General features: G+C 37.1%; 1 protein-coding gene across 1 annotated transcript; it reads left to right on the top strand.

Annotated features, from left to right (window-relative positions):
* Positions 1-4303: 4303 nt before the first annotated feature.
* On the top strand, positions 4304-27178 carry PBK (PDZ binding kinase). The gene is made up of 8 exons (XM_028114351.2): positions 4304-4412; positions 9558-9635; positions 13764-13857; positions 18538-18680; positions 19198-19367; positions 20810-20939; positions 25662-25835; positions 26303-27178. The coding sequence occupies exons 2-8, from the start codon at positions 9578-9580 to the stop codon at positions 26500-26502; spliced, it is 969 nt and encodes a 322-aa protein (XP_027970152.1). The 5' UTR covers positions 4304-4412; positions 9558-9577; the 3' UTR covers positions 26503-27178.

Here is a 27178-nt window from a genome sequence, read left to right as displayed (position 1 = left end):
TAATTTTTTTATAAGCTGAGGTTTAGGCAAAGATTTTTCTTTTCTCTTCTTTTTTTTCTCTTCTCTTCTCTCTCCTCTCCTCTCCTTTTCTTTTCTTTTCTTTTCTTTTTTCTTTTCTTTTCTTTCCTTGTCTAGGGATGTCCAATTGCTTGCTCCAGCATCATTTGTTGAAAAAGCAGCACAGGTGTTTTTATGTTCCAGCCAAAGTGATCCTCCTAAACTAAAAAATCAGACCATGCCATTCTTCTGTTAAAATTCTTCAATGGCTTCTCACTGCACTAAGAGAACACCTAGCTCTCCAGTTTCATCCTGGGCCAACTTTCACCTACCTCCCACTATATCCCAGCCAGCTTTTCTTCCTTTCAGCCCCCTAAACAATGTAATTGCTTTTGAACTTGCCTTTCCTTCCGCTTGGAAGGCTCTTTCCTTAGTTCTAGGCGAGACCGGCTCCTTCTATTCCCTGAAGGCTCAGTTTAAAATCATCTCCTCAGATAAACTTTTCTGACTACGCTGTGAGAGTAGAACCTTCTACACAACTGCCCATCATTCTCTGTCACAGCAGCCTGCATATGCCCTCCACAGCCTTGATCAACATTTGCAAATGCTTTCATTATTTATTGTTTACCATCCCCAGCAGACAGTAAAGCCTTAAAGGGCCCAAGCTGTTGATCTTGCCCATGTTGGTTCCCCAGTATGTAGCCCGGTGGTTGGCATACAGAAGCTGCATCAAAAATATTAGTTAAGGGGCACCTTGCTGGTCAGTCAGTAGAGCATGTGACTCTTGATCTTGAGGTTGTGAGTTCGAGCCCCATATTGGGTGTAGAGATTACTTTAAAAAATATATTAAATGTTGTCATTAGGCTAGAGTTTGTGATGATATGTCCGTTTTTGTCCCAAAATTAAAAAGAATTTCCTGAAAACTAGAGCTGTGTGAGAAGAAACAGTCTGCTTGACATATCTGAAGTCCTCCCCCTGGAATGGGGTGACACAGAGGCATTTCCACATCTTGAGAAGCCTGACAAACCCTTCAGAATGCCTGAGCAGCACCCTAGGGACATGTGGAGGTAACCGGTTGGATATATGGATATAACAAGATGAAATGGTGAAATTTATTTTTCTTTCTCTTCCCAAAATATTCCTACCATTCTTCTCGCTAATCAGTAGATCCATATGGCTTCAAAGAGAATGCAAATGTAACAGCAGCAGAAACGAGGAAAAAAATGTTAATATTCTTTTTTTTTTTTTTTTCTTCTTCAAACTAGGCCCTTGAAAGCCAGAAGGAGAGGCCTTGACTGGAGCAGAAGTTGGAGTTTATGCCATAAAAAAGGTGACAATGCAGATATTCCTCTGGACACAACCAGCCCAGAGCCAAATAGATTTTGCAGTTCTTTTGCCTGAACCAAGGATTCCAGACCATTTGTACACTGGAAGAATTAGCCAATCCAAGTTGGCAGCTGTTTCCATGACAACTGACTGGTTTGCAAGACTTTGAGATTAACATTCTATTTCACAGGCAATAACATTAAGCTTGTGAAGTTCAGATGCTTCTAGGGATAATCTCTGGAGATACTTTTTTGGTTATAAGATGGGGAACAGGATGGTTATGAGTCTTTACCCAAGGGCCTTCATTCTTGTGAATATTTTCTGCCTCATGTTACACCTGTGTCAATACCCTCATCTCCCTAGAGTTTCTTTTCACAAGCATTGGTTAATTAAGAAGCTCTCAGTCTTGGGCCTTAGGCAGGATTTTATTAGCCAGTAAGAATAGAAAACAGAGAATTATAAAAACGTAAAACTTAATTAAAAGTGTGGAAAATTCTAGATTTTGGGGCTCCTGGATGGTTCAGTCGGTTAACCGTCCAATTCTTGGTTTCCGCTCAGGTCATGATCTTAGGGTGGTGAGACCCAGCCCCACATTGGGCTCTGTGCTCAGCGGGGAGAGTCGGCTTGGGATTCTGTCTCCCTCTCCCTTTGCCCTCCCCCCACGCTCACACACTCTCTAAAATAAATAAACAAATCTTTACCAAAAAAAGAAAATGATAGATTTTTTAAAAAAGATGATGAGGTTTATATTATGCCTCCACAAAAAAAGTTAGCATGCAAATAGAGGGAAGGTGCGATAAAACCATCCATGCTTAGGAGAGGATGCCCAAATGAGAAGGCCCTGGAGGTGGAGGTGTGTGTGTGTGTGTGTGTGTGTGTGTGTGTGTGTGTGTGTGTTGGAAGAGATTTTGAGCACTTTTCTTAAAGAGGAAGTCTAAGCTCAACATGGGTTCAAATTCTGATCCTACTATTTATTAGCTCTCTGGCTTTCGGCAAATGACTTAACCTCTCTGTGCCATAGTGTCCTCATTTGAAAAATGGGGTTTCTAAACTGAAGGTTGCTGGAGGGGAGGTGGGTGGGGAGCATTAAGGAGGGCACATGATGTAATGAGGACTGGGTGTTATATGCAACTGTTGAATCACTGAACTTTACCTCTGAAACTAATAATACACTATATGTTAAATAATTTATTTTAAATTAAAAAAAGAAAAATGGGGTTTATGATCATAATAGCCTACAAAATAGTATTTTTTTAAATTTTATTTTATTATGTTATATTAGTCACCATACAATACATCACCAGTTTTTGATGCAGTGATCCACGATTCATTGTTTTCATATAACACCCAGTGATCCATGCAGTATGTGCCCTTCCTAATACCCATCACTGGGCTAACCCATCCCCCCACCCCCCTCCCCTCTAAAACCCTCAGTTTGTTTCTCAGAGTCCATAGTCTCTCATGGTTCATCTCTCCCTCTGATTTCCCTCCCTTCATTTTTCCCTTCCTTCCCCTAATGTCCTCCATGCTATCCCTTATGTGCCACAAATAAGTGAAACCATGTGATAATTGACTTTCTCTGCTTGACTTATTTCACTTAGCATAATTTCCTCCAGTCCCATCCATGTGGATGTAAAAGCTGGGCATTCATCCTTTCTGATGGCTGAGTAATATTCCATCGTATATATGGACCACGTCTTCTTTATCAATTCATCTGTTGAAGGGCATCTCAGCTCTTTCCACAGTTTGGCTATTGCGGGCTTTGCTGCTATGAACATTGGGGTGCATTGGCCCTTCTTTTCACTACATCTGTGTCTTTGGAGGAAATACCCAGGAGTGCAATTGCTGGGTCATAGGGTAGCTCTATTTTTAATTTTTTGAGGCACCTCCACACTGTTTTCCAAAGTGGCTGTACCAACTTGCATTCCCACCAACAGGCTAAGAGGGTTTCCCTTTCTCCACAACCTCTCCAACATTGGTTGTTTATTGCCTTGTCAATTTTTGCCATTCTAACTGGTGTAAGGTGGTATCTCAATGTGGTTTTGATTTGAATTTCCCTGATGGCTAATGATGATGAACATTTTTTCATGTGTCTGTTAGCCATTTGTATGTCTTCTTTCGAGAAGTGTCTGTTCATGTCTTCTGCTCATTTTTTTGACTTATTTGTTTTTTGGGTGTTGAGTTTGAGAAGTTCTTTATAGATCTTGGATACCAGGCCCTTATCTGTAGTGTCCAAAATAGTATTTTTTGTACTATGTCATGTGCATGTGCGTGTGTGTGTTCTTAGTGAATTTCTTCCTCCTTTCCACCCCAAAGAGTCCAAGCTCCTCCTGAGCAGGAGGTCATTCTATGACTTAAATCATTTTCGCACCTCTTGTATAACGACTATAGTCCATCCTATGTAGTAGGAATTCAATACACACCTGGCAAATGGTAGGTGCCTTCCCAATGATGCTCTAGAAATAGATGAACAAATGTTATCTGAGTGTGGTAATTACAAGAGTTAGCAAAATTTCCAAATATCTGTTTTTCTTCGTAGCCAAAAATGATTGTTACTCTAGGCTAATACGTTTTTAGAGTGTTTCAAGGCCAAATAAATCTGTAATAAAAATTTATATAATAATCGTTACACATTTTGACAACAGTGTTTTTATTGGGGGAAGAATTTCAGCCTTAAGTACATGCATGGATAAATACTCTTTTTAACCGAAGTTGTCCGTCTGAAAGGCTGACAGTGGCTCTAAAAATCAGTTTGTCCTTTTTTGAGCTTCTTCCTTTCATTTGTCTTCAAGGCGTCCCCATTTGGTAGTAAGATGGGACCGCTGAGACTGGAAAGGCCAGGGGGGGAAAGAAGCAAGAACGACGAATACGGCTTGTTGTGTCCTTCGCGCCACCCCGTAGTTCGCAGCCGCTCAGGGGCGGCGCGCGCGGTTTTGAAAGCGGGGAGGGTCCCGTCACAACGACTGTTACTGAGGGTTTGTGTTGGCGGTGGCGGAACGCTGAGGCAGCCCCGGGTCGTGTTGAGGGCCACTCGGGATCAGTTTTCAAGACGGCCTTGGCCTGAACTTCTCCACCCCGGCGCGGCTGCGGTAAGGGGAGCTTTTTGTGGACCCCTGACCGCGCGTGGGCCCGGGTTGGGGCGGAGTCCTGTTCCCCACCCCCCCCACCCCCCCCTCCCCCGGGGCCGCGGCCTCTGTTTTTGCTTGGTGACAGCTCGGGACCTAGCGGGAAAGGTGAAGACGTTGGGAATGTGGCGTTCAACTGGGAATTAATTTAGAAAAGTGTTTGCGACCCAAACCCGAATGCGCATCTGAATAGCAGGGTAGGGTGGGGATTTCAAGAAACTGCCCTTTTCTCGAAGTGAAGCCTAACAATCTACTTTTTTATGGAAGATCCGTAGGAGAAGACGATGGATCTAGCAGGTTGCCGTTATTTTACAATTGGTTTTACAGACAGACGCCCTGAGGCCCAGGTCTCTGCTTGAGGCGAGACCCCAGCGTTTAGGGACATCTTACATGCACCAGATCGGAACACCGGCTTGTGCTTGGTGGAAACGGTGGTTTCTTATCGCCTCCCAGTGAGTCTCAGTTCCAGTTCTTAGGCGCGGCTGGAATTGGTGAAGGATTTCTGGTGGGAACGGGAGGGTGGGGCTTGAGAAAGAGGGGTCGTATGAAGCACAGTTCCCGCCTTTGAACTTCTCACCTAATGTTGCTTCCAGTTTTCAAGGGAGGTGGTTGAGCAGTTGGAAGAAGCATTTTAACAACCAGCCCTCCGTAAGCTCCTGGATGGGGGGATAAACAGTTTGTGCTTCTACCTCCAGGAAGCTGTGGGGTGTAAAGTGTACAGGACCTTAGAAATAATCTGATCAGAACTTTGCCATTCTTTTTCAGGCTACTTTCCCCCTCCATTTCCTTTTCTCATCGTTACCAATTCTCTCATTCTGTTTTTTTTCTTTTCTTTTCTTTTTTTTTTTTTTTGCTGCCTGTCTATACACTTCAGCTCTGCCCAGTAGTATCCATGTATTTGTTTAGCCCTAGGGTGGCTTAGGGTCCAAAAGTTAATTGATATCTGATTCAATGGATCTTTTGATTAACTTGCTGAGCTCTGTTAATTTTTAAATACTGCTTCTTAAACAGTACTTGATTTAAAAAAAAATTACCTAAATACTCCACAATGAAATTTTGCCCACAGTCGTAATACTTTCATTTCTAATGTATCTTCATGTAAGATATTTACAATTTTATGCTGTTACCTTCATAAGAATCTTGTGATTTAGATTACTATAGTTATTTAGCAATTTAAATATATAGAAAGAGATAGATCTATATGTATATAGATTACGTATATAAAATCTGAGAGTTTGGGCTAGTGGCCAGAAGCCATCTATCTCTCAGTAGACTGAGGCCTAAACTGTTTTGTCAAGAAAAAAAGGTGCCTCAGACAACTGTGAGATGGAGAGAGGGTGTAGTCTATTTAGTTGCAAGTAGGTTGTAGTGGGAAGTGGGACTGAGTCCTAGAGTGTTCTAAAATGTAGTATTAAAAGACTTGTTTAAACTTAGATGTTTTTTAGTTGGAGGAAGGTTTTTTAACATTTAGGCTGCTTCTGAATATGAGATCCTCTTTATGCTGAAGGGAAGGGCAGTGAGACTTATAAGGCGGTAAAATTTCCAGGACACCCCACTTTGTGGGATTGTTTTGCATCCTAGTTTTCTGGCTCCTCGTCAGTTTACTCTGTTCTTCGTTTCTCATGTTGGGATCCCTCAGAGGTCTGTGTTTCCTATCTTTACTTATTCCTTAGGTGCTCTCATCCAGTCTTTGGCTTTAATACCATATACATGCTGCTATGCCACAAATTTGTACCTTCAGATTGGATTCCAGACCTATATCCAGCTGCCTATTTCATGTTTTTATTTGGATGTCTAATCAGACATTCAAGATTGACTTCCTGATCTGAGTAATGGCATCTCTATTCTTTCAGTTGCTCAGTCTGAAAACTTGGAGCTATCCTTGACTTTTCTCTCATTCCTAACAAAAATCCAAACATTAGGAAATCTTATTGGTTCCAGATTCATAATACATACAGAACCTGACCATTTGTCACCACTTCTAACTGCTACCATCCTACCATCCAAGCCACCACATCTCTCCTGGATTATTTCAGTATTGTGCCTGTCCTTGTTCCCCTTCAGTTAATAAACACAAATGGGAGTGATTCTGCTGAAACATAACATGGAGTGTTTCACTCCTCCTTGTAAAATCCTCCAATAGCTTCCCCTTTCTCAGCAAGAGCTGAAATCCTTACTGTGACTAAAGCTCTATGAATAAAAGCTGAGGTCTTTATGGCTCAGTGCTCTACCTGATTTGCTGTCCTTCATCCCCAAACTCTGTGACTTCATTTCCTTTCTCCCTTTTGCTAGCCCTGCCCTCTTCACTTTCCCTTGAAAATGTTGTGCCTCAGGGCCTTTGTATTTACTACTTTTGTCCTGCAGACTTCCCCTAGATATTTGCATGGTCTAGCTCCCTTACTTCCTTCAAATGACATCTCAAGGAGACCTCCCCTTGACCACCCCAACTCAAATTTCAAGCCCCTTCCCAGCACTCTGTCTCAGTTAACTGGTGTGTATTTTCCCTGCCTATATATCATTATCTTCTGTATTTATCTTCTTGTTTGTTTGGGTCTTGTTCACTGCTGGGGCTCCGGTGCCTAGAACAGTGCCTAACACATGGTACATGCTCAATAAGTATGTGTTGAGTGAATGAATGAAGAGTAGCTTCCCATAGGTAGATAGGAGTCTTAGAAGCTCATTGAGGTGCTCCTTCACAACTTCTTGTGAGGGTAGATGAATGAAGATGGAAGAAGGGCAGTCAGAACCACATGGGGAAATTATTTCCAAAGTAGAAGTAGCTCCTCCAACCCACTCCGTTAAAATAGTTTATCCTTCCCGAAAGGCCTGAAATGTGTTCCGGAAAAATATGTTCCTTCCTTTTAGTTAAATGTTTCACTTGATAAAATTAGTGTATTTTTGCATGAAAAGGAGGTCTTTGGTGTTCAAAATTCAGGCAAATCTGAAAACAGTGGTGATTGTGGCTACATTTAAAAAGAAACAGGCTTCTCATTAATCGGCAATTAAAGGTAGGCCTTTGAGGTGATTTTTCTTGGCAGTTTTTAAAAATGCTATTTATTAAGAGCTCTATACAAAATTTAAGCATATGTTCTCTCTGCCTGCCAATTTTTAATTTATTTTTTTAATTCCAGTGTAGTTAGCATACAGTGTTATATTCGTTTCAGGTGTACAATATAGTGATTCAACAGTTCTGTATATTCCTCAGTGCTCATCATGGTAAGTGTACTCTTAATCCCCATCACCTATTTCACCCATCCCCCACCCACCTCCCCTCTGGTAACCATTTGTTCTCTGTAGTTGAGGGTCTGTTTTTTGATTTGTCTTTGTTTTACCCCCCACTTTGTTTTATTTTTTTAGATTCCACATATGAGTGAAATCATATGGTATTTGTCTTTCTCTGAGTGACTTATTTCACTTAGGATTATACTCTAGATCCATCCATGTTGTTGCAAATGGCAAGATTTCATTCTTTTTTATGGCTGAGTAGTATTCCACTCCATATATGTACCACATCTTTATCCACTGATCTATTGATGGACACTTGGGCTGCTTCCATAATTTGGCTATTGTAAATAATGCTGTAGTAAACTTTAGGGTGCATGTATCCCTTTGAATTAGTGTTTTTGTCTTCTTTGGGCAAATACCAGTAGTGAGATTACTGGATCATAGGGTAGTTCTGTTTTCAGCTTTTTGAGGAACCTCCACACTGTCTTCCATGGTGGCTGCACCAATTTGCATTGTCACCAACAGTGCATGAGAGTTCCTTTTTCTCCACATCTTCACCAACACATGTTTCTTGTGGTTTTGATTTTAGTCATTCTGACTAAAGGTGTGAGGTGATGTCTCATTGTGATTTTGATTTGCATTTCCCTCACGGGGTGATGTTGAGCATCTTTTCATGTGCCTCTTGGTCATCTGTATGTCTTCTTTGGAAAAATGTCTGTTCAGGTCTTCTGCCCATTTTTTAATTGGATTATTTTTTTTTTTGGTGTTCTTTATGTATTTTGGATGCAAACCCTTTGTCTGCCTCCCATTTTTTTATAGACAAACCAAACAATCTTATATACATGTAGTGACAATTTGCTGTACAATAAATCTAATATGAACCAAACTATTTTTTAAAAAGAAAAAGTAATACTTAAAGTTTTTATTAAAAAGGATTCTTTAATAAATATGTTACAGAAGAAATAAAAACCGTGGATTAACTTGCTTGTATATACAGTGTTTTCTGTTCATAGACCATTTTTACATAACTTGTTGAGATATAATTCACATATTATAAAATTCACTCTGAAAGTATATAATGTAGTGACTTTACGAATAGTCTGAGTTGAATATATTAAATCACTACCCAATTTTAGAATATTTTTATCATCACAAAAAGAAACCCCACACTCACTAGGAGTCGCTCTTTCTTCTCCCTTCTCCCCAGCCCCTGGCAACTACTAATCTATTTTCTGTCTATGGATTTGCTTCTTCTGGACATTTTCTGTAAATGGAATCATATATGTGGCCTCTTGTGTCTGGCCTCTTTCACTTAGCATAATGTTTTCAAGGTTCATTCATGTTGTAGTATGTATCAGGACTCCTTCTTATGACTGAGTAATATTCTGTTGTGTGTATTGTATGCCATATTTTGTTTATTCATCATCCGATGAATACTTCTGTTTCCTCTTTTTGGCTATTACGAATAAATGCTGCTTGGCTAGACCGTATCTCTAAAAGGTATAAAGGACCTGTTAACAGTGACCCCTGGGAAGTGTGAGAGGGAAACTTACCTTTACCTTTATGTACGAGGTGGTTTTTTTTTTTTTAACCAAGTTCATATATTACTTTTTCCTAGTGTGTATATTACTTCTTAATACAAACAAGTGTAAAAACTTAATCATTAATAGCATGACATTGGGTAAGTAGTTATACTTCCTAGGTCTCAGTTTTTTCATTGTAAATAAAATTGGACTAAATATTTGTCATGGTCTTTTTCAGTTCTCAAATTTTATGTTTATATGATAAAATGAGTTACAGTATTATAGGACTTTTTTTTTCTTCATGAAAGAGAGTTGTATTCTGTATAACTGCAGTGTAACTTTCAATTTGTTTTCATCATAGGACCTAGAGTGTTTATTACAATGGAAGAAATCAGTAATTTCAAGACACCAAGCAAATTATCTGAAAAAAAGAAATCTGGTAAGATATAAAATATTTTTTCATTGTTATTGCTATAAAAATGTCTTAGCATTATTTGATCCTTTAACTATTATTTATCATACACAAGCAATTTTAGCACAAGTCCTCTTTGTAATGTTGATTTTAACAAATAAGACTTATTTTGTAGGCCAGGTTTGGCCATCTGTTAGCTAATTTTATTGACATTCTAACAGATTGGGAGGTTCTCCCTGGTAAAGAATCAGTTTGAACCATGAGGTACTTTACCTTTCCCCTTCTGGTACATGCAATGCTCTTGTGAGGGAAAGAGTTTCCCAGGCAATTCAGTGAATAAAGGATAATCTTTTCAACAAATAAAAGCATTTGGATATTTATATGCAGATTGCTCTCAGCTCACATCACATACAAAAATGATTAAAATTACTAAATTTCTGGAAGATAATATAGGAGAAAATCTTATCTTGTTCATTTCTAGTATATAGATTTTTGTATATTGACCTTGTGTCCTGCAACCATGCTAAAGCCACTCATTCTATTAGCTTTTTATGGGTTCCTTAGGCTATTTCATACATAGTTGGTACTGTTGTAGATGAATATATGAAGATAGTGTTACTTGTTTTTACCTGTATTAGTTTATTTCTTTTTCCTTTCCCTGTGTCACTGTATTAGTTTATTTCTTTTTCCTTTCCCTATGTCACTGGCTCTAGTATATTTTTGAATAGAAGAGGTGTGATTGGACATACTTGCCTTGTTCTCAGTGAAGTTTTATGCTAGATGGAGGTTTTTTACAGTTATCCTTTATCAGGGTGAAGGATTTCCTTTTATTGTCCTTCATCAGGTTGAAGGTTATTATGAATGGATGTTGAACTTTGTCAAGAGCTTTTTCAGAATCTATTGAGATAGTTTGCTTTTTTAGTCTTTAAATGTGGTAATTTGTGTTAATTTTCAAATGTTAAACCAAACTTTCATTCCTGGGGTAAAGCCACTTTGGTCTTGATGTATTTTATATATTGCTTGATTCAGTTTGCTAATATTTTCTGTGTTCATAAGGGATATTGGACTGTAGTTGTCTTTTCTTTTTGGAATATCTTTCTGGTTTCGATATCAGCATATTCTATATTCATAAAGTAAGAGGGGAAGTGTTTCCTTCTCTTCCCTTGGAAAGTATATGTAGAATTGATGGGTGTTTTTTTTTCCCTTAACTGGCTTTTCTTCCTTTACTGATAGGAAAGACATGTGACCTGAAGTTTTCTTAGGAGGAAGATTTTAACTGTGACATCACAGTTAATAAGTATAGGGCTCTTCAAATTATCTGTTTCTTCTTGTGTAAACTTTGTTAGTGTTTTTCAGGGAAGTTTTTCACTTTCCAGTTATCAAATAAAGTGGCAAAATGTTATTTGTGTTATACGCTTATTACCTTATTACCCTGCTAATGTCATTAGGATCTGTGGTGGTATCTCCTTTTTCATGTCTGACACTGGTATTTTACTTTTTCTTTCTTGACTTGAGGTTTATTTATTTTGGCGAATGTTTCAGGCACTTGAAAAGATCATACTTTCTGCTGTTTTGGGGTACGGTGTTCCATGAGTATCATTTAGGTCAAGCTGGTTGACTTATGTTGTTTTGTCCAGGTCTTTTGTATCTCTACGAATTTTATTTATTCTACTATTGAGAGAGGTATCTCCAACTACAATTGTGGATTTATCTGGTTTTTTTCCTTTTGAGTTCTACAGTGATTGCTTTATGTATTTTGAAGCTTGTTACTAGATACTTTTACATTTAGGATGGTTATTTCTTTTGATGATTTACCCCTTTACTATTATGAAATGTCTTCTTTATCCAGTCTTGAACTGTTTGAGGTTCACTTTATGTGATGTGTGTTTACTTTTATGTGATAAAACCAGTCCAGTTTTAATTTGATTACTGTTTGAATAGGATGTTTTCCAACATTTTACTTTTAACCCATCTGTGTTTTTATATTTAAAATGAGTTTATTATAGAGTGCATGTAGTTATGTCTTATTTTGTTTTTATCCATTCTGACAATTTCTGCCTTTAATTGGACTGTTCATTCGTTAGCCACATCTAGTGATTTAAATTTAGGTTCAAATGAATTAAAATTAAATAAAATTACAAATTTAGTTCCTCAGTTGTATTAGCTACTTTTCTAGTGCTCAATAACCACATGTGGCTAGTGGCTACCATACTGGACAACACAGATATAGAACATTTCCATCATGACAGAAAGTTTTATTGGACAACACTGCTTAGATGACCTTTAATGTAATTCTCTGTGTGGTTGGATCAAATCTACTCTTTTGCTATTGTCCCAAAGCTCGCTGATGATTTCTTTGTATTTTTTCTAATCTTTTTTTTTTGTGCTTCATTTTTGGTAGTTTTTGTTGCTTTGTCTTAAAACTTAGTTACCTTCTTCTCTAGATGCTTCTCTAACAGCATCTCTAGATGATCTTATTCTTATCCATTGTCTTTTTTATTCCCTCAAGTTCCATTAGGAGTTTTTTTTGATTGTTATGCTCACATTTTCCTTTACATTATTGAGCATGTTTTTAAGATTTCTATTTTAAGGGTCTTACCTCCTAATTCTACATCACTGTCATTTTATGGTACGTTTCTGTCGGTTTATTTTTCTCCTGGTGTGGGTCATATTTCCTTTTTTTTTAGACATTATTTTTTTAAAGATTTTATTTATTTATTTGAGAGAGAGAGAATGAGAGACAGAGAGCATGAGAGGGAAGAGGGTCAGAGGGAGAAGCAGACTCCCCACTGAGCGGGGAGCCTGATGCGGGACTCGATCCCGGGACTCCAGGATCATGACCTGAGCCGAAGGCAGTCGCTTAACTGACTGAGCCACCCAGGCGCCCTGGGTCATATTTCTTCTTTCATACCTGGTAGTTCTTTTATTGGCTGCTGGACATTTTACATTGTCAAGTGCTAGATTTCGTCATTCTTTGGAGGGCAGTGTGATTTTGTGATGGTCCAGTTACGTTACCTGCATGTTAGCTTATTTCTTTTGAGGTTTGCTTTTGAGCTTTACTGTAAACCTTTTCCTTGGGCTAAAATAGAGCCGTGACTGTTTAGAGGACTTTACTCAATGCCCTGTGTGTTACCAAGTTGCCGCGCCCTGGTTGATGGTAATTGAACCATTCCTAGACCGTTGTGCTCTCTGTGGGCTGTTTAGTCACGCCCGTGCATGGTGCTTTCCCTGACTTTGGGGAGTTCTGTCTGTTGGATGTGCAGATAACTCAACACTTGAAGGGAGACCTCTTTTCGGGTGTCTGGAGCTTTCTTTCTCATTTTGTGGCTCCCTGTGGTTCTCTGCTCCACAAATTCTAGCTAGCTACTTAGGTCTCTTGGACTTCTGATCTCTGTCTCCTGATTTTGACAAGACTTCTGGGCTGTGTTTCTTCGTGCTGCCGCCCAGAGACTGCCTTAAAGCAGTAAAGTTAGGGCAGTGATAGGGCTCCCATCATTTGTTTGTTTTCTCTCAGAGTTCACAACCCTGCTCTGCCTGTTGTCGAATGTCTGAAAACTTCTATTTTGTCAGGTGTTTTAGTTATTCACGGCAAGAAGGCTGTTCAGTTGTTCATGAACAAAAGTAGGACTCCTCTATCTCATCTTTTTTAACGACTACATAATGCTCTGTAATACAGATATGATATAATTATCACCCTAATGATGACTAGTTGGGTTTTTTGTTTGTTTGTTTGCAGTCACAAAAATCCCAATTTTCAAAGAGAAGTGTGTGCATGTTGTCTGCACACGTGCTGTAGTACACAGTTGGCAAACAACATATAGTAATAGTTTAGGCTTTGTGGGCCACATAGGGACTCTGTTGCATATTCTTCTTTATTTTTTAACAACACTTTTATAATCTAAGAACAAATCTTAGCTTGTGAGTCAAACAAAAATAGGCCATTTGCTGACGCCTGCTTCGGTGTTCCTGTGAGATAGGGCTCCAGAAGTGGATTTGGTCAAAGGGTTTCCATGTACAGTTAGGGTAGATAGTATCAAATTGCTCTCCAGAAGACTATGCCAGTTAATACTCAGATGTTGAAAATACTTGGATGCTTTTGTAGAGGTCTTTTCAAATACTAATTTTATATTTTTTATTTGTCTTTCTGACATTTAGCACTATGTTCAACTCCATGTATAAATATTCCTGCTTCTCCATTTATGCAGAAGCTTGGCTTTGGCACTGGGGTAAATGTCTACCTTATGAAAAGGTGAGTGTAACATTCCAAATTAACCTTTTCACATGGAACCATAGTTGCTGTGTACCTGAAGACAAAAAAGAATATGAAAATTCAAATATTTTGATGTCAGATGTGTTCCTGATCTTATCTGACTGCTATATTCCAGTCCTAGAACTTTTTATAACTTTGCCAGAATTTTGCCTGGTATACTTTTCTCCTACCTTCCTACTGATGGATTATTAAAGGAGAAGGAATTTATCTTATAATTTTTCCTTAGCTTGTGTGGGAAGGGAAAGAGACAGAGGGAAGGTGGTTCCTGTGTGGTAACAACACAGGATTCTCAATAGGAAAACCTCCGAGAAGATGCTGATGTTGGGGGATGTCAGTGACTGTTAACCTCTTGTATCTGGAGAATGGCATCCTCAAGATACTCTCCTTTAAAAAAGGACATTTTTTTAATTTCTTATGTCATCACTGTTCAGTAAGAGGGGTATATACATGATATTAAAGTAGGAAAATTGTATTAAAAGAAAAATGAAATATAGGTGTCAACAAGCATTTTTTTAAAAGTTGTTTCTTTTACTCATTACTCTGTACCTTTATTTATTAAGTGTCAAATAACTTAAGTCAATTTATATTCCTTAATGCATTGTTGGAATCAGCCTACCTACCAGTATATTGTTAGCTTTATCTAGGTTTATATTGTTTCCAAATAGAAATACTTTCTGTTACGTAGCATGGCAATTATATGTGGCTATTCTTGAAGAATTTTTGTGGTTTAAACACCCCCTTCGTGTGTTTCTGTGCTATTTTTTTTATAGACATTCATTTTTTAGGGTCTAAAAACTCTTAAGTTATTTTGAAAGAAAAAATTCTCACACGTTTATGGCTAGTCTCATTTTTTCCCCCTTTTAAAAAAATGTCCTTACCGGGCACCTGGGTGGCTCAGTCATTAAGCGTCTGCCTTTGGCTCAGGTCATGATCCCAGGGTCCTGGGATCGAGCCCCGCATCAGGCTCCCTGCTCAGTGGGAAGCGCTTCTCCCTCTCCCACTCCCCCTGCTTGTGCTCCCTCTCTTGCTGTCTCTCTCTCTGTCAAATAAATAAATAAAATCTTAAAAAAATAAAATAAAATAAAATAAAAAATGTCCTTACATGTAAAGTGTGTTACCAACAAAGTTCTCTCTGTGAGACTTAATTAGAAGGCTTCATATCGCTGTCACTGAAAAACAGTAGTCAGTGACTGACCATACCACTCCTCCTAATGTAGCCGTGTCAACCTGGGGTTTTCTTTTACTGGTAACCTGGAGATTTCCTTCATTTCTCTGGTGAATTGGATCCTCTGTTTTTCTGTATCTTACATCTTACTATTTCTTGGTTTACATTTCATTTTGACTGAGGGCATGTAGTAGCTCCCCATTGAAAGATGCACAGGAAATAACATTTTTGAAAATCTGCATTTATGAAATGTTTTCATTTTACTCTCATTCTCGAATGGCCCTTTTTGATTTTCTGAGTCAGAATCCTCGTTTGGAAATAATTTTCTTCTAGAATTTTGAGGTCATTGTTCCATTGTTTATTAGCCTGTAGTGTTGCTGTTGAGATTTCTGAAGCCTTTCTGATTGCTGCTGCTTTTTATGTAATCTGGTTTAGGTTATTTGTCCCTCCCACTCTCCTGGAACTTTGTATGATCTTCTGTTTGTCACCATTGTTCTGGAATTTCACAATGACATACATGGGTGTGGGCCTTCTGGAATCTGAAAATTCCTACTCTTAAATCTTGGGAAATTGTTTTTTAAATTACTTTGTTGATAATTTTCACCCCCATTATGCTCTTCTCTATCTGGAAATCCTATTGTTTACCGTTGGCGGGGGGTGGGGGGGCTGGGTTTTTTTTTTGCTCTGTTTTCTGGGAGATTTCTCCAACTTCATCTTCTGATATTTCTATTTTTTCATTTTTGTCTGTCTTGTTTTTAATAATTATCTTAATGTTTTCCATGTTCAGATGGCATCCTAAGTCTTTTGAGGGTGCTATAAGGGCTCTGTATCCTGGTCTGGGTGTTAATAAACAGGTATATACACATGTGAAAGCACATTCAGCATTTAGTACGCGTATGGTCATTTACTCTTCCCCTGTGCTTCACGGGTTCTCAACTATGCCAGTAAACCTCAGGCTAAAGACCCTCCGCTTTAACCCCTTCCAAAGCCAGTCTCCGGTCTGCAGAAGCTGGAGGAATAGGAGGTGGACAGAATTGGGGAGGGTGTCTAGAAATTCACCTGTTTTTTGTTTTTAAAGATTTTATTTATTTGAGAGAGAGAGAGCATGACAGGGGGTTGGGTCAGAGGGAGAAGCAGATTCCCTGCCGAGCCGGGAGCCCGATGCGGGACTCGATCCCGGGACTCCGGGATCACAACCTGAGCCGAAGGTCGTTGCTTAACCAACTGAGCCACCCAGGCGCTCGAAATTCACCTGTTTTTTAAGTGACTTTCAGGAAGTTCACTAGGCTTGTTAAGTCCGTTACTTTCATCTGCTTTCCAAGTTTCCAAAAGTGTATTTTCTCCTTTTCATTATTTCCATCCTTCTCATTGGGTGTAGGTCTTAAAATACCCATTTGCTTTTATTTTAGTGGGGTTTGGAAGGGATCAAAATTATATGTGTATGTTCAAGCTAGAAGTCTATATTTTTTAACCTAGAAGTCTATATTTTTTTATGTTCAATCAAATTCTCATTCCCAGATTAACTTAGTTGTGATACATTATTATTTTTTTAATAAAACTGATGGATTCATTTTGCTATTTAGGGTTCTTATGTCTATGATTTAAGTGAAATTGGCTTGTGATTTGCCTTTTTCTGCTGTCCCTATTTGATTTGTCTATTAAGGTTATACTAGGCTCATAGTCCCTTTTCTTTCTAGTCCCTGGAACAGTTTGTGTAAGATGGAATGATAGGTTCCTTGAAAGTTTAGTAAACTCACCTGTAAAATTATTTAGGCTTTGTATTTTTTATGTGAATATTTTAAACTCGTGATTACATTTTCTCTTTTGTCAGGTTTCTTAGATTTTTCTAAGAATTTGTCCATTTTGTCTTTTAAATTTATTGGGATAAAAGTTTTATTTTTCTATTCACTTATATTTTTTATCTCTGATGAATCTGTGGTTATGTCTCTGTTTTTGTTGGCAATATTATTTGGGTCTCATTTTTTCCCTTGTGCAGTCTCATTAAAAAAATTTGCCTGTTTTATTTGTCTTTTCAATGAACCAACTTTTAGCTTGGTAAAATATTTTATTCAGATTTTGTAAGTATGTTCTTGGCATTCTATAGATTGAGATATGAAAAAGGTGAAGATGGATTTGTTCACTGAATTCTAAATCCTTGGAAGCTGAGGGGTACCCTTTGAAACTTGAAAAATATATTTTCCATAATAAAATGACGTGGAAGAGGGGCATCCCCAACTGCTGTTGTTATCTAAAATTGGAGGTTTAAGAATACTTTGGATAAACTTATGTATGATAGATGTATCTGAATTAAGAAATCTAATGATCCTTTGAGTGCATGTTTTTTGATTTAAAAATGAAAAGGTCCTGCAAGCATAGAGCCATGTTCATGAGTTAGTAAAAAACTAAGTGGATTCTTGATTCTTGGTTCAGTCTATTTTATCTTCTTATGGTAAAATTTTTAATCTCTAACTTTCGAGGCTCTTTTCATTTGCTTTCTTGCCCATACGCTGCATGCACTTTGTCCTCCTTAATTTGCTGTACCCATGAATAACTACTTTATCGGGTAAACTTGTCCCTGACTTTGTTTTACCTGTTTATTTAGACCTCAGAATGTTTGCACCTTAAATATTCTTAAAATGACTGACTCTTCCCAGAAAATAGACAGTTTACGTTTTTTCTCATTTGTACGTTTATTATCTCCTTACACGTGAGTCTTTGAGTATATGGTGAAAGGTATAGGATGGATTGGTTACTATAGAGGGACAATATTTGTTGGTGAAGAGCAGTGTTATTCTTTGCACAATCATATATGGGCCAAATGTTTTTTGTACATCTGTTCTTTAAGCTTCTTGGACGCCAGTGTTTATTACTTAGCATTCTGTAACTTACCTCTGGTACATATAGTTAAATGTTTGATAAGTAGTTGGTAGTCTGACATGCTGAAATGGAAAAATTAGAAAAGAGTAATTTTGAAGTTTAAAATTTATAACGTCCCATCTTTTTCCTTTTAGTTGTCTCTTTTTTTCTCTCTTTTTTTTTCCTACTTGTCTCTTTTTAACCCCTACCTTTCAGCAATAGATATCAGGCTTGTAATTAATAGCTATATCAGCTATATATCTTCCAATTAAAAAGGATATGTAGCAGAGGTGTTGATAGTCAAAAATACTTTATTTTTAAATTTTTTTAAGATTTATTTATTTATGAGAGAGAGAGCGTGCATGGAGTGGGGAGAGGGGCAGAGGGAGAGAGAGTCCTGAGTAGACGGTGCGCTGAGCGCAGAGCCCGATGCAGGGCTTGATCCCATGACCTGACCGAAACCAAGAGTTGGATGCTTAAGTGACTGAGCCACCCAGGTGCCCCAATAGTCGAAAATATTTGTAAAAAAATTTTAAATTATTACTGAACTCTTTTCAAAATTTGAAAGTTCTTGTTAGTCATTTGAAATGCATTATGGTTATTATTCTTTCTATACTTTGTTTGATTATTTTTTTAAGATCTCCAAGAGGTTTGTCTTATTCTCCTTGGGCTGTGAAAAAGATTAACCCAAGATGTAATGATCATTATCAAAGTATGTATCAAAAGAGACTAATAGATGAAGCTAAGATTTTGAAAAACCTCCATCATCCAAACATTGTAGGTAAGTTTAAATTTACCTTGTAGCAGTACATGTGTTTATTCAGAAACAGTTTATATAATCTCTCGACCAGTGTCACTAATAAAAATGAAGATGGTGGTGGAGTTTGGCAAGAACAAGATTATTGTGAATGTTCTCAAATAAGAATTATGTAATATTTTTAGATGCTTCTGTATTTTTAAAATTTAATGGGAATAGATATACTCATTATGATGCTGGTGCTGTAGAGAATTCAGGAATATAAAATGACCTTCATTTAGATAATTTCCTTATTTTCATTTTCAATGTAAATAAGACTAGTGAAACCATTATATTTAGGAAGGCATAGAGCATTTAAAAATATTTTAATTTGTGATCCTATTGGCAAACACTGAAGTCATTTTAACTTATATCTACTGAGTTAGCTTTATAAATAATTGTTTCATTGTACTTTGTCAGTTTCCAATCACATCACTGTAAAAAAACTTAAATACTGTTATTCTTCCCTATTCTAGTAAGAAAATGTCCTGTTTTCTTTAAGGTTATCGTGCTTTCACTGAAGCCAGTGATGGTAGTCTGTGTCTCGCTATGGAATATGGAGGGGAAAAGTCTCTAAATGACTTAATAGAAGAACGATATAAAGACAGACAAGATCCTTTTCCAGCAGCCATAATTTTAAAAGTTGCTTTGAACATGGCGAGAGGGTTAAAGGTAACCGTGCCATTATATTTTAAATGATTTTTGTGGAACAAGAAAGAACTACTTTATATACCTAATTACAAGGTGGGATTTTTTTTTTCCTGCAGAAGAAGTAGTTGCCCCAAGTTAAAGTCTTTATAGACTCTCTCGTATTGCAGAATGCACTATTTCCTTATCTTGATCAGCAGAGTATTCTTTGAGGTCTTTACATAGCCTGAAATAATCCAAGTCAGGTAGTTTTGTTTATACAGATCATATGTTAGATTTAGTTAAAAGGATTAATCAATTTAACACAAATTTAGTAATTATTCCTGGGGGTGTAGCCTAATCCTCTGTTGATATAAACAGACCTCTTGAAGATTGCTTTGTGAGATGTTAAGTTTTGGATGTCAATATACGTCTATAGGTCAAATGAAGAAAAAAGCTCTTTTAATATTGTCAAATAAATTGTTGTGCCTTTGAATAGGTACAGTGTAAGGAAGAAAAAGGATTCGTTATCCTAGGTAACCAAGCCGGAGAAATGGTGGCTCCGGAACACTGTTGGATGACTCAAGAGTGGATCATGTATTGATGCTGATATCAAAGTTGCATGTTAAGAGTTGATATAAAATTGACTTATGAAATATAAAACTACATAAAAGCAATATTCCTAAATATATATTTTAATATCTATGTAGAAAAACTGATTTTAAATGGATAGGATAAGCTAAATTAAAAATTTGAATTATTTAATAAATAATGACTTTAAATATATATGGATAGTGGAATTAATACATTTCACTATGAACATATTTGAGCATACTCAATTTATGATCAACATTTAAATGAAGCACAGTAAGTGTTCGAAAGTATATACCAAAAATCATCTCTGCACTATTTTCAAGCAGCTCACAGAGTAGATGCTGATGAATGAAAAAATAACAGTTTTTCAGGATTGTTTTTGATTATGGATGAGTATCATTACTAAGAGTTAATGTGTAAAATAAAGTATTAGTCTTAGATGACATTTCTGCTTCCTCTTCTTGTGTAACTTTTGCCCTTAATTATCTGTTGTTCTGCGTTATCTCAACAACTTGTTTGTGAAAAGTGTGCCTCATTGTGAAGGTTCCAGATTTAGTTCTAAAACCTACTAGTCTCAAGTAAAATTGTGATATATTTTTAAAGCTGCAGTATCCTCTTTTGCTGTAAAAGTATGAGATGAGTTTGAAAAGTTAGCTTATCTATAAATAGACATTGATTTCCAAAGACTCTTTATGTCTGCTCAGTATGGCAGACTGGAGTAATATGGGATGTTCCCTTGTCTGACTTCAAATAATCTGAAATGATGGACAGATATCATCCTGCATGTAGTTCAGGAAGGGAGTTCAAGTTGTTTTTTCTGTGTTTGGAGGTTATCATATATTTTTATCAGTTTATGTATTTGCTCAGATGTGTTAAATTTTCCACTATTTTAGTATCTACACCAAGAAAAGAAACTGCTTCATGGAGACATAAAGTCTTCAAATGTTGTAATTAAAGGTGATTTTGAAACAGTTAAAATCTGTGATGTAGGAGTCTCTCTACCACTGGATGAAAATATGACTGGTAAGTAGTAGTCAAATTTTTATTATTATTATATTTTAAGATTGTATTTATTTGAGAGCGAGAGCACGAGGTGGGGAGAGGGAGAAGCAGACTCCCTGGGGGCTGGATCCCAGCACCCTGGGATCATGACCTGAGCTGAAGGCAGACGCTTAACTGACTGAGCCACCCAGGTGCCCCAGTAGTATTCGAATTTTTTAAAACTCTATTTTTATGCAATTTTTAAATTTCTAATTTTTATGTATTTAAATAGATAATAAGTTTACATACTTCAAAAATCAAAAACTGTATCAAAAGTATACAATAATATCCTTCCTTTCCTGTCTCTCTTTGACTCAGCCTCCAGCCCTCTCCTTTGCCATACCCACAATATAACTTATTGCATTTTTATTAATATCTGCTTCAATTGAAGATAATTTTAGGAACTATTTCTAACCTGGATTGGGATTTTTATGTGGTAAAAGATCTGGGACTAGAAAACAAAGTTTTAATAAGGTTTTATAAAGGAGTTCATTTAGTGACGAGATTGGGGAAACTGGTAGAAGAAGAAACTGGGGTAGAAGTAGGAAAATAGGGTGCTAATAAAAGCCTTCTGCTTCTTGCCCCTTGACCTGCCCCAACTCATTCTTCTCACTCTAATATAAATACTGACATCCTCAGGGAATTTAAGATCTTGGTGAGAACCCAGAGCCAGCCTTGTAAAGAAAGCCTCTGCTTTCAACATGTTATTTAATAACACTTAAATTTGCTTCTTTATACGAATAGAAGGTAAAAGAAAGATTAATGAATGCTGTTTAGAACTTTTTCGCACTGTAATTTCTAGCTAAGGTAAAGTCTATAAATTAGGTCGAAGGCAAAAGCCAGGTTGAATAGAGGGACTACACAAAGATGTCTATAATCATTCATGAGCCTTTAGGCTACATAACTGCTACAAAGTTGAAACTTTGAAAAATGAAAGGTGAAATTGTGAGACAATAAGAATAAGATTTTTTAAGCAAAATTTTCTCAATCCTTAATAGATCAAATAGACAAAATTAAGATGTAGAAGGTCTGAGTAGTATAAGGTCAATCTCTGTATGTCCAAGTATTTATTAAAATTGGACATATATTAAGTTATATGAGAAAACCTCATTACAAAAAGTGAAAGTGATCTAATGGTTGACGTTCATCATCTAGATCATCATAAATCTAGAAATTAGTGACACAATTGGAAACAACAACACCCACATTTTTTAGGAATTCAAAATATTTGTAAATAATTCTTAGCTGAAATCAAATTTCACCTACACAAATATTTAGAAAATAATGAGAATGTAATAACAAATCAAAACCTATTTGATATGGTCAACACTACACAGAGGAAAACATTTTCATTATTTAACCTTTATGAAATTAAGTTTGCGTATTTAACTCTCATCAGAGAAAAAATGAAGCCCTTTTAAAAATAGAAAGCAGAAAGTGAATGAATTAAAAAATCCATGAATTGTGCATTATCCCAATATGATCTATTTTATTTTAGACCGTGTCAAAGTTCATAGTTTATAAACCTGTAAAACAGTTCATAAACAGTTCATCCTTCTTATATGTTCAAACTTAGCCAGGAAAATTCTGTGAAAGAATGATGAGTAGGAATTTCCCTGAGGAGATGTTAAGTATTACAAAGCCACAGTAATTAAAGCAGTGATACTCATGAGAAAATAGGCAGAAAAATATAAGGAAGTCAGGTATTCCCAAATATATCGAGTTTTTGTAATAAAAGTGACATGTTAGTATTAGTGAAAAAGAGGTAGTTGAGTCAATAAATGATGATGCCCTGGATATTTTAGAAAAAATAAAGCTGTTTTCCATCCTCACACTCATCCTTGTAGATTGAGGATGTAAAAAAAAAAATGGAAAAAATTGTAGGTAAATATTTCCTTAATATTGGGCTTAAGAAGGACACCAAAGCCAGAAACGATTAAAAAAAAAAAAAAAAAAAGCCGTGACCATGAAAAATCCTTTGAAAAATTTCTCTCTGCTACTGTGAGCAATAGGATAGCTTCTCATACGCGAAGTAAAGTTGTGATTGGTGTATCATTCAGGTTAGGCTAAGTTGTGCTGTGGTAGCATAGGCCCTCAAAAACTTCAGCGGCTTCAAACCCAGGCTTTTCCAGGCTATAGGTCCATAATGGCTGTCCCATGCCATTCTCACTTTAGGACCTAAGCTGCTGGAACATCCACTATATGGAATATTGCTATTGTATGTATGGAGGGTAAAAAAGGCTCTAGAGCTGTGCACTACAGAGCTACTAGCTACATATGGCTATTTAAATTAGTTAATATTTTAACATTTTAAACTCTCATTTCCCCAGCCACTTTTCAAGCACTCAGTAGATACATATGCTTAGTGGCTACCATGTTGGACAGTGCGGATATGGAACATTTCTATTGTCACAGAAAGTTCTATTGGAAGGTGCTGTCCTAGAAAGTCTTGCATTAACACATGCTCGAGATTAGAAATGACACAAGTCCCTTCTTTCACAACTCACTGGCCAGAACTAGGCAGATGGCTCCATCCAAGCTTGACAGGCCAGAAAGTGCAATCTTTCTATGTGTCCCGAAGGGAGAGAGTATGAACTACTTGATGAACAGCACTGATAACTACTACAGTGGGCAATTTGGAAATATGTATTTTTTAAAAAACCAAAAACCTTTCAAAACGCCCTTTGATCCTGTAATTCATTCCCAAGAACATATTCCAAAAACTAATTGGGCAGTGTGGGCATTTTTTATAATAACCTGATATATTAATTTCTGCAAAACCAAAAGAGACCTAAGCTTATAGAAGAAATAGAGTTGAGACAGAAGAATCAAACCCCATGTAGCTTTGAAAACAAAGCAGTAACAAAAGCAATAATGATCCTGATAAAAATATGAACACATAGAATTTTGGCTGGCACCCAGCATCAGTTCATCCTGTGTGACCATAAACCCTGGGTTTGCACTTCCTTGAGGGCATTTATTTTCAATAGGTACTTTTAATTAAAACTAAAAATTTGATCTGGCTTTCTTAATTAAAAAAATATTTGTAAGCATGGGGGCGGGGGAGTGCTTCCCCAGCCCCTTTGCTGACACTCTCAGCTTCACGAGACAATTTAAGGTTATAGTCAGCATTAGCAGTTCTTAAAGCTGCTAAACCAACCATGCATTAAGAGAAAGCATTTTTGTTCCCTTGGGATAAGGCTTTCTCTTTATGAGGACGTTTACTTCTGATCATTTAAAAATAACAGGTAATGGGAAAAAAAATGGATCTTTTTATACCTAATTGTGTCTGCACTAATTTGTGTTACAAAATATTTATTGTAGCAGAACAGACTGCAAAACTTTAGAGGAACCTCCATACTATTTTCCACAGTGGCTGCACCAGTTTGCATTCCCACCAGTAGTGCATGAGGGTTCCTTTTCTCTACATCCTCACCAGCACTTGCCATTTCTTGTTTTTTTGATACCAGCTATTCTGACTGGTGTGAGGTGATACCTTGTGATTTTGATTTGCAATTTCCCCATGATGAGTGATGAAGAGCATCTTTTCATGTGCCTGTTGGCCATCTCTGTGTCATTTTTGGAGAAATGTCTGTTCAGATTCTCTGGCCATTTTTTTAATCAATAGTTTGTTTTTTTTTATGTTGAGTTTTATGAGTCTTTATGTATTTTGGATACTCACCCCTTATCAGATATATCATTTGCAAATATCGTCTCCCATTCAGTAGGTTGTCTTTCGTTTTGTTGATGGTTTCCATCACTGTACAAAAGTGTGTTGTTTTGGTGTAGTCCCAATAGTTTATTTTTGCTTTTGTTTCCCTCGCCTGAGGAGACGTATCTAGAAAAATGTTGCTAAGGCCACTGTCAAAGATACTACTGCCTATGTGTTCTTTTAGGAGTTTTACGATTTCAGGTCTCACATGTAGGTCTTTAAGCCATTTTGAGTTTATTTTTGTGTATGGTATAAGAAAATGGTCCAGTTTCATTCTTCTGCATGTAGGTGTCCAGTTTTCCTAGCACCATTTATTGATTGCCTCCTTTGTCATAGATTAATTGACCATATAAGCATGGGTTTCTTTCTGGGCTCTCTTCTGTTCCTCTGTGTGTCTATTTTTGTGCCAGTACCATACTGTTTTGGTTACTAGAGCTTTGTAGTGTATCTTGAAATCTGTAATTGTGATACCTTCAGCTTTTTTTCCCCTCAAGATTGCTTTGGCTCTTTGAGGTCTTTTGTGGTATCTATATTCCTGCCTCTTTTTTCTTTTTTTTTTTTTAAGAGAGGGAAAGAGAGGTGAGGGGAGGGGCAGAGGGAGAGGGAGAATCTGAAGCAGCCTCCCCGCTGAGCAGGGAGCCCAAACTCGGGGCTTGATCCCAGGGCCCTGAGATCATGACTTGAGCCGAAGTCAAGAATCAGACCCTTAACTGACCGAGGCGCCCAGGTGCCCTCATTCCTGCTACCTTCAAAGAGAAGTGCTGTTTCTCTACACCCTTGCCAACTGGCCAGATTTTGAATATTTTACAACCTGATAAGGAAAAAGTAATTCTTATTAATGAGATTGAGTATATTTTCATGTTTATTACCTACACGTATTAACCTTTAAACTACCTGTTAAATCACTTACCCAGTTTTCTTTGGGTTGCTTGCTTTTCTTAGTGATTTCTAGTGCTTGCCCTAAGGACCAGCTTCCTTGTATTTTGTTTCAGTGACCGACCCCGAGGCCTGTTACATTGGCACCGAGCCTTGGAAACCCAAGGAAGCTTTGGAAGAGAATGGTATTATTACTGACAAGGCTGACATATTTGCCTTTGGCCTGACTCTGTGGGAAATGATGACTTTGTCTATTCCACACATTAATCTTCCAGATGATGATGATGAAGGTATAACTATTTTTAACATAAACCCCAATCTCCTCAGTTTGAACTAAAGATTAGCTGGTAAAATTTTATTTCATCTTTAAGTTAAAATTTAAAAGAGGAAGTTGTTTGATCTAGTGCATGAGATATGGATTATATTAATACTAATTTGGTGCAATCTCAGTTTAATCTCCTACAAATGAGAGTAGGTTAATTGACAATAGGGAGATAAATTGAGAAGCAGAGCAGAAAGTTTCCTTGGAAACTCCCCTCGCCTGAGGAAAAGATTAGAGAGCTATCTTAGTAAGAGGGGCGGGGTTCATGACCTGTAAACCATGACAATAGCTGATCTCCACCATGGCAGACCGCAGTGTATCATGAAAAGCATCCCAGATGATGAGTTCTTGTTTCAGGAGGGTGAGTTCGAGCAGTTGCTAAACTTTTCCCTGACTTAGTGTTAATTCTGTTTGTGTCAACTCCTTCTTGAGCAGATAAAACTTTTGATGAAAGTGACTTTGACGATGAAGCATACTATGCAGCTCTGGGGACGAGGCCACCTGTTAATATGGAAGAACTGGATGAAACATACCAGAAAGTGATTGAACTCTTTTCTGTATGCACTAATGAAGATCCTAAAGATCGTCCTTCTGCCGCACACATCGTGGAAGCTTTGGAAATAGATGTCCAGTGACCCCCTCATATTCATGACTACTGACCTTTACGTTGGCTCATGTATATAACTGTTCTGTTTACTGTCATACATTATATAGTTACTATGATAAGCTGTAATTATTGGGCTTTTTGAAGTGACCCGCTTTAGGACCATAGCACCTAGTTAACATTTAAACAATTATTTATAATATTTCTTAACATGTTTACAATGATAAGCATTTGAGATTGTAGAAGGTTTTCTATTAAGTTTAAGAAACTAGCTACTCAAGTATTTGAATTTGTTTATACAGATTTAAAACACTAGCATAATACAATGCTGTAAACTCTTATGTCTAACAATTTGGATTGAGCAACCATCACTTTTATTAGTTTCTCAAAAATTATTTTAATGGATCTATTGAAATTAGCACTTTGTGCAATACAAAATAAGTCTCCGTTTGCTTATTTTTTAAACCATTAAGCTTTTTCCTGGCCTTTTTTGGCTGATGTGCTTATTACTAAATATGGTCACCAGAAGCTGAGAGAACGTGGCTCAAAACACTAGCTCCTTGGGTACTCACAGGTTTTTTTTGGTTAAGGCTTGTCTTGCTCTCTTGGATCTCCCCAGGTCTTTGCTTTTGCTTTAATTTATGTTTTATGCATTGAGATCCCTATTTTATTTTTTATTTAGTAATCTGTCTTAAGCATTTCATAGT

Source organism: Eumetopias jubatus, unplaced genomic scaffold, assembly GCF_037043125.1.
Source record: "Eumetopias jubatus isolate StellerSeaLion01/CBP00866 unplaced genomic scaffold, mEumJub1_p1.0 scaffold_2, whole genome shotgun sequence".
Lineage (NCBI taxonomy): Eukaryota > Metazoa > Chordata > Mammalia > Carnivora > Otariidae > Eumetopias > Eumetopias jubatus.
The sequence above is the reverse complement of the archived record's forward strand: the minus strand, read 5'-3'. Positions and strand labels throughout refer to the sequence as shown.

Excerpts from the sequence above, each read along its gene's own strand:
- PBK (XM_028114351.2), top strand. The coding sequence starts at position 9,578 with ATGGAAGAAATCAGTAATTTCAAGACACCAAGCAAATTATCTGAAAAA. Across the intron at positions 18,681-19,197 it reads CCATCATCCAAACATTGTAG|GTTATCGTGCTTTCACTGAA; the intron begins GTAAGTTTAAAT and ends GTTTTCTTTAAG. Across the intron at positions 19,368-20,809 it reads ACATGGCGAGAGGGTTAAAG|TATCTACACCAAGAAAAGAA; the intron begins GTAACCGTGCCA and ends CCACTATTTTAG.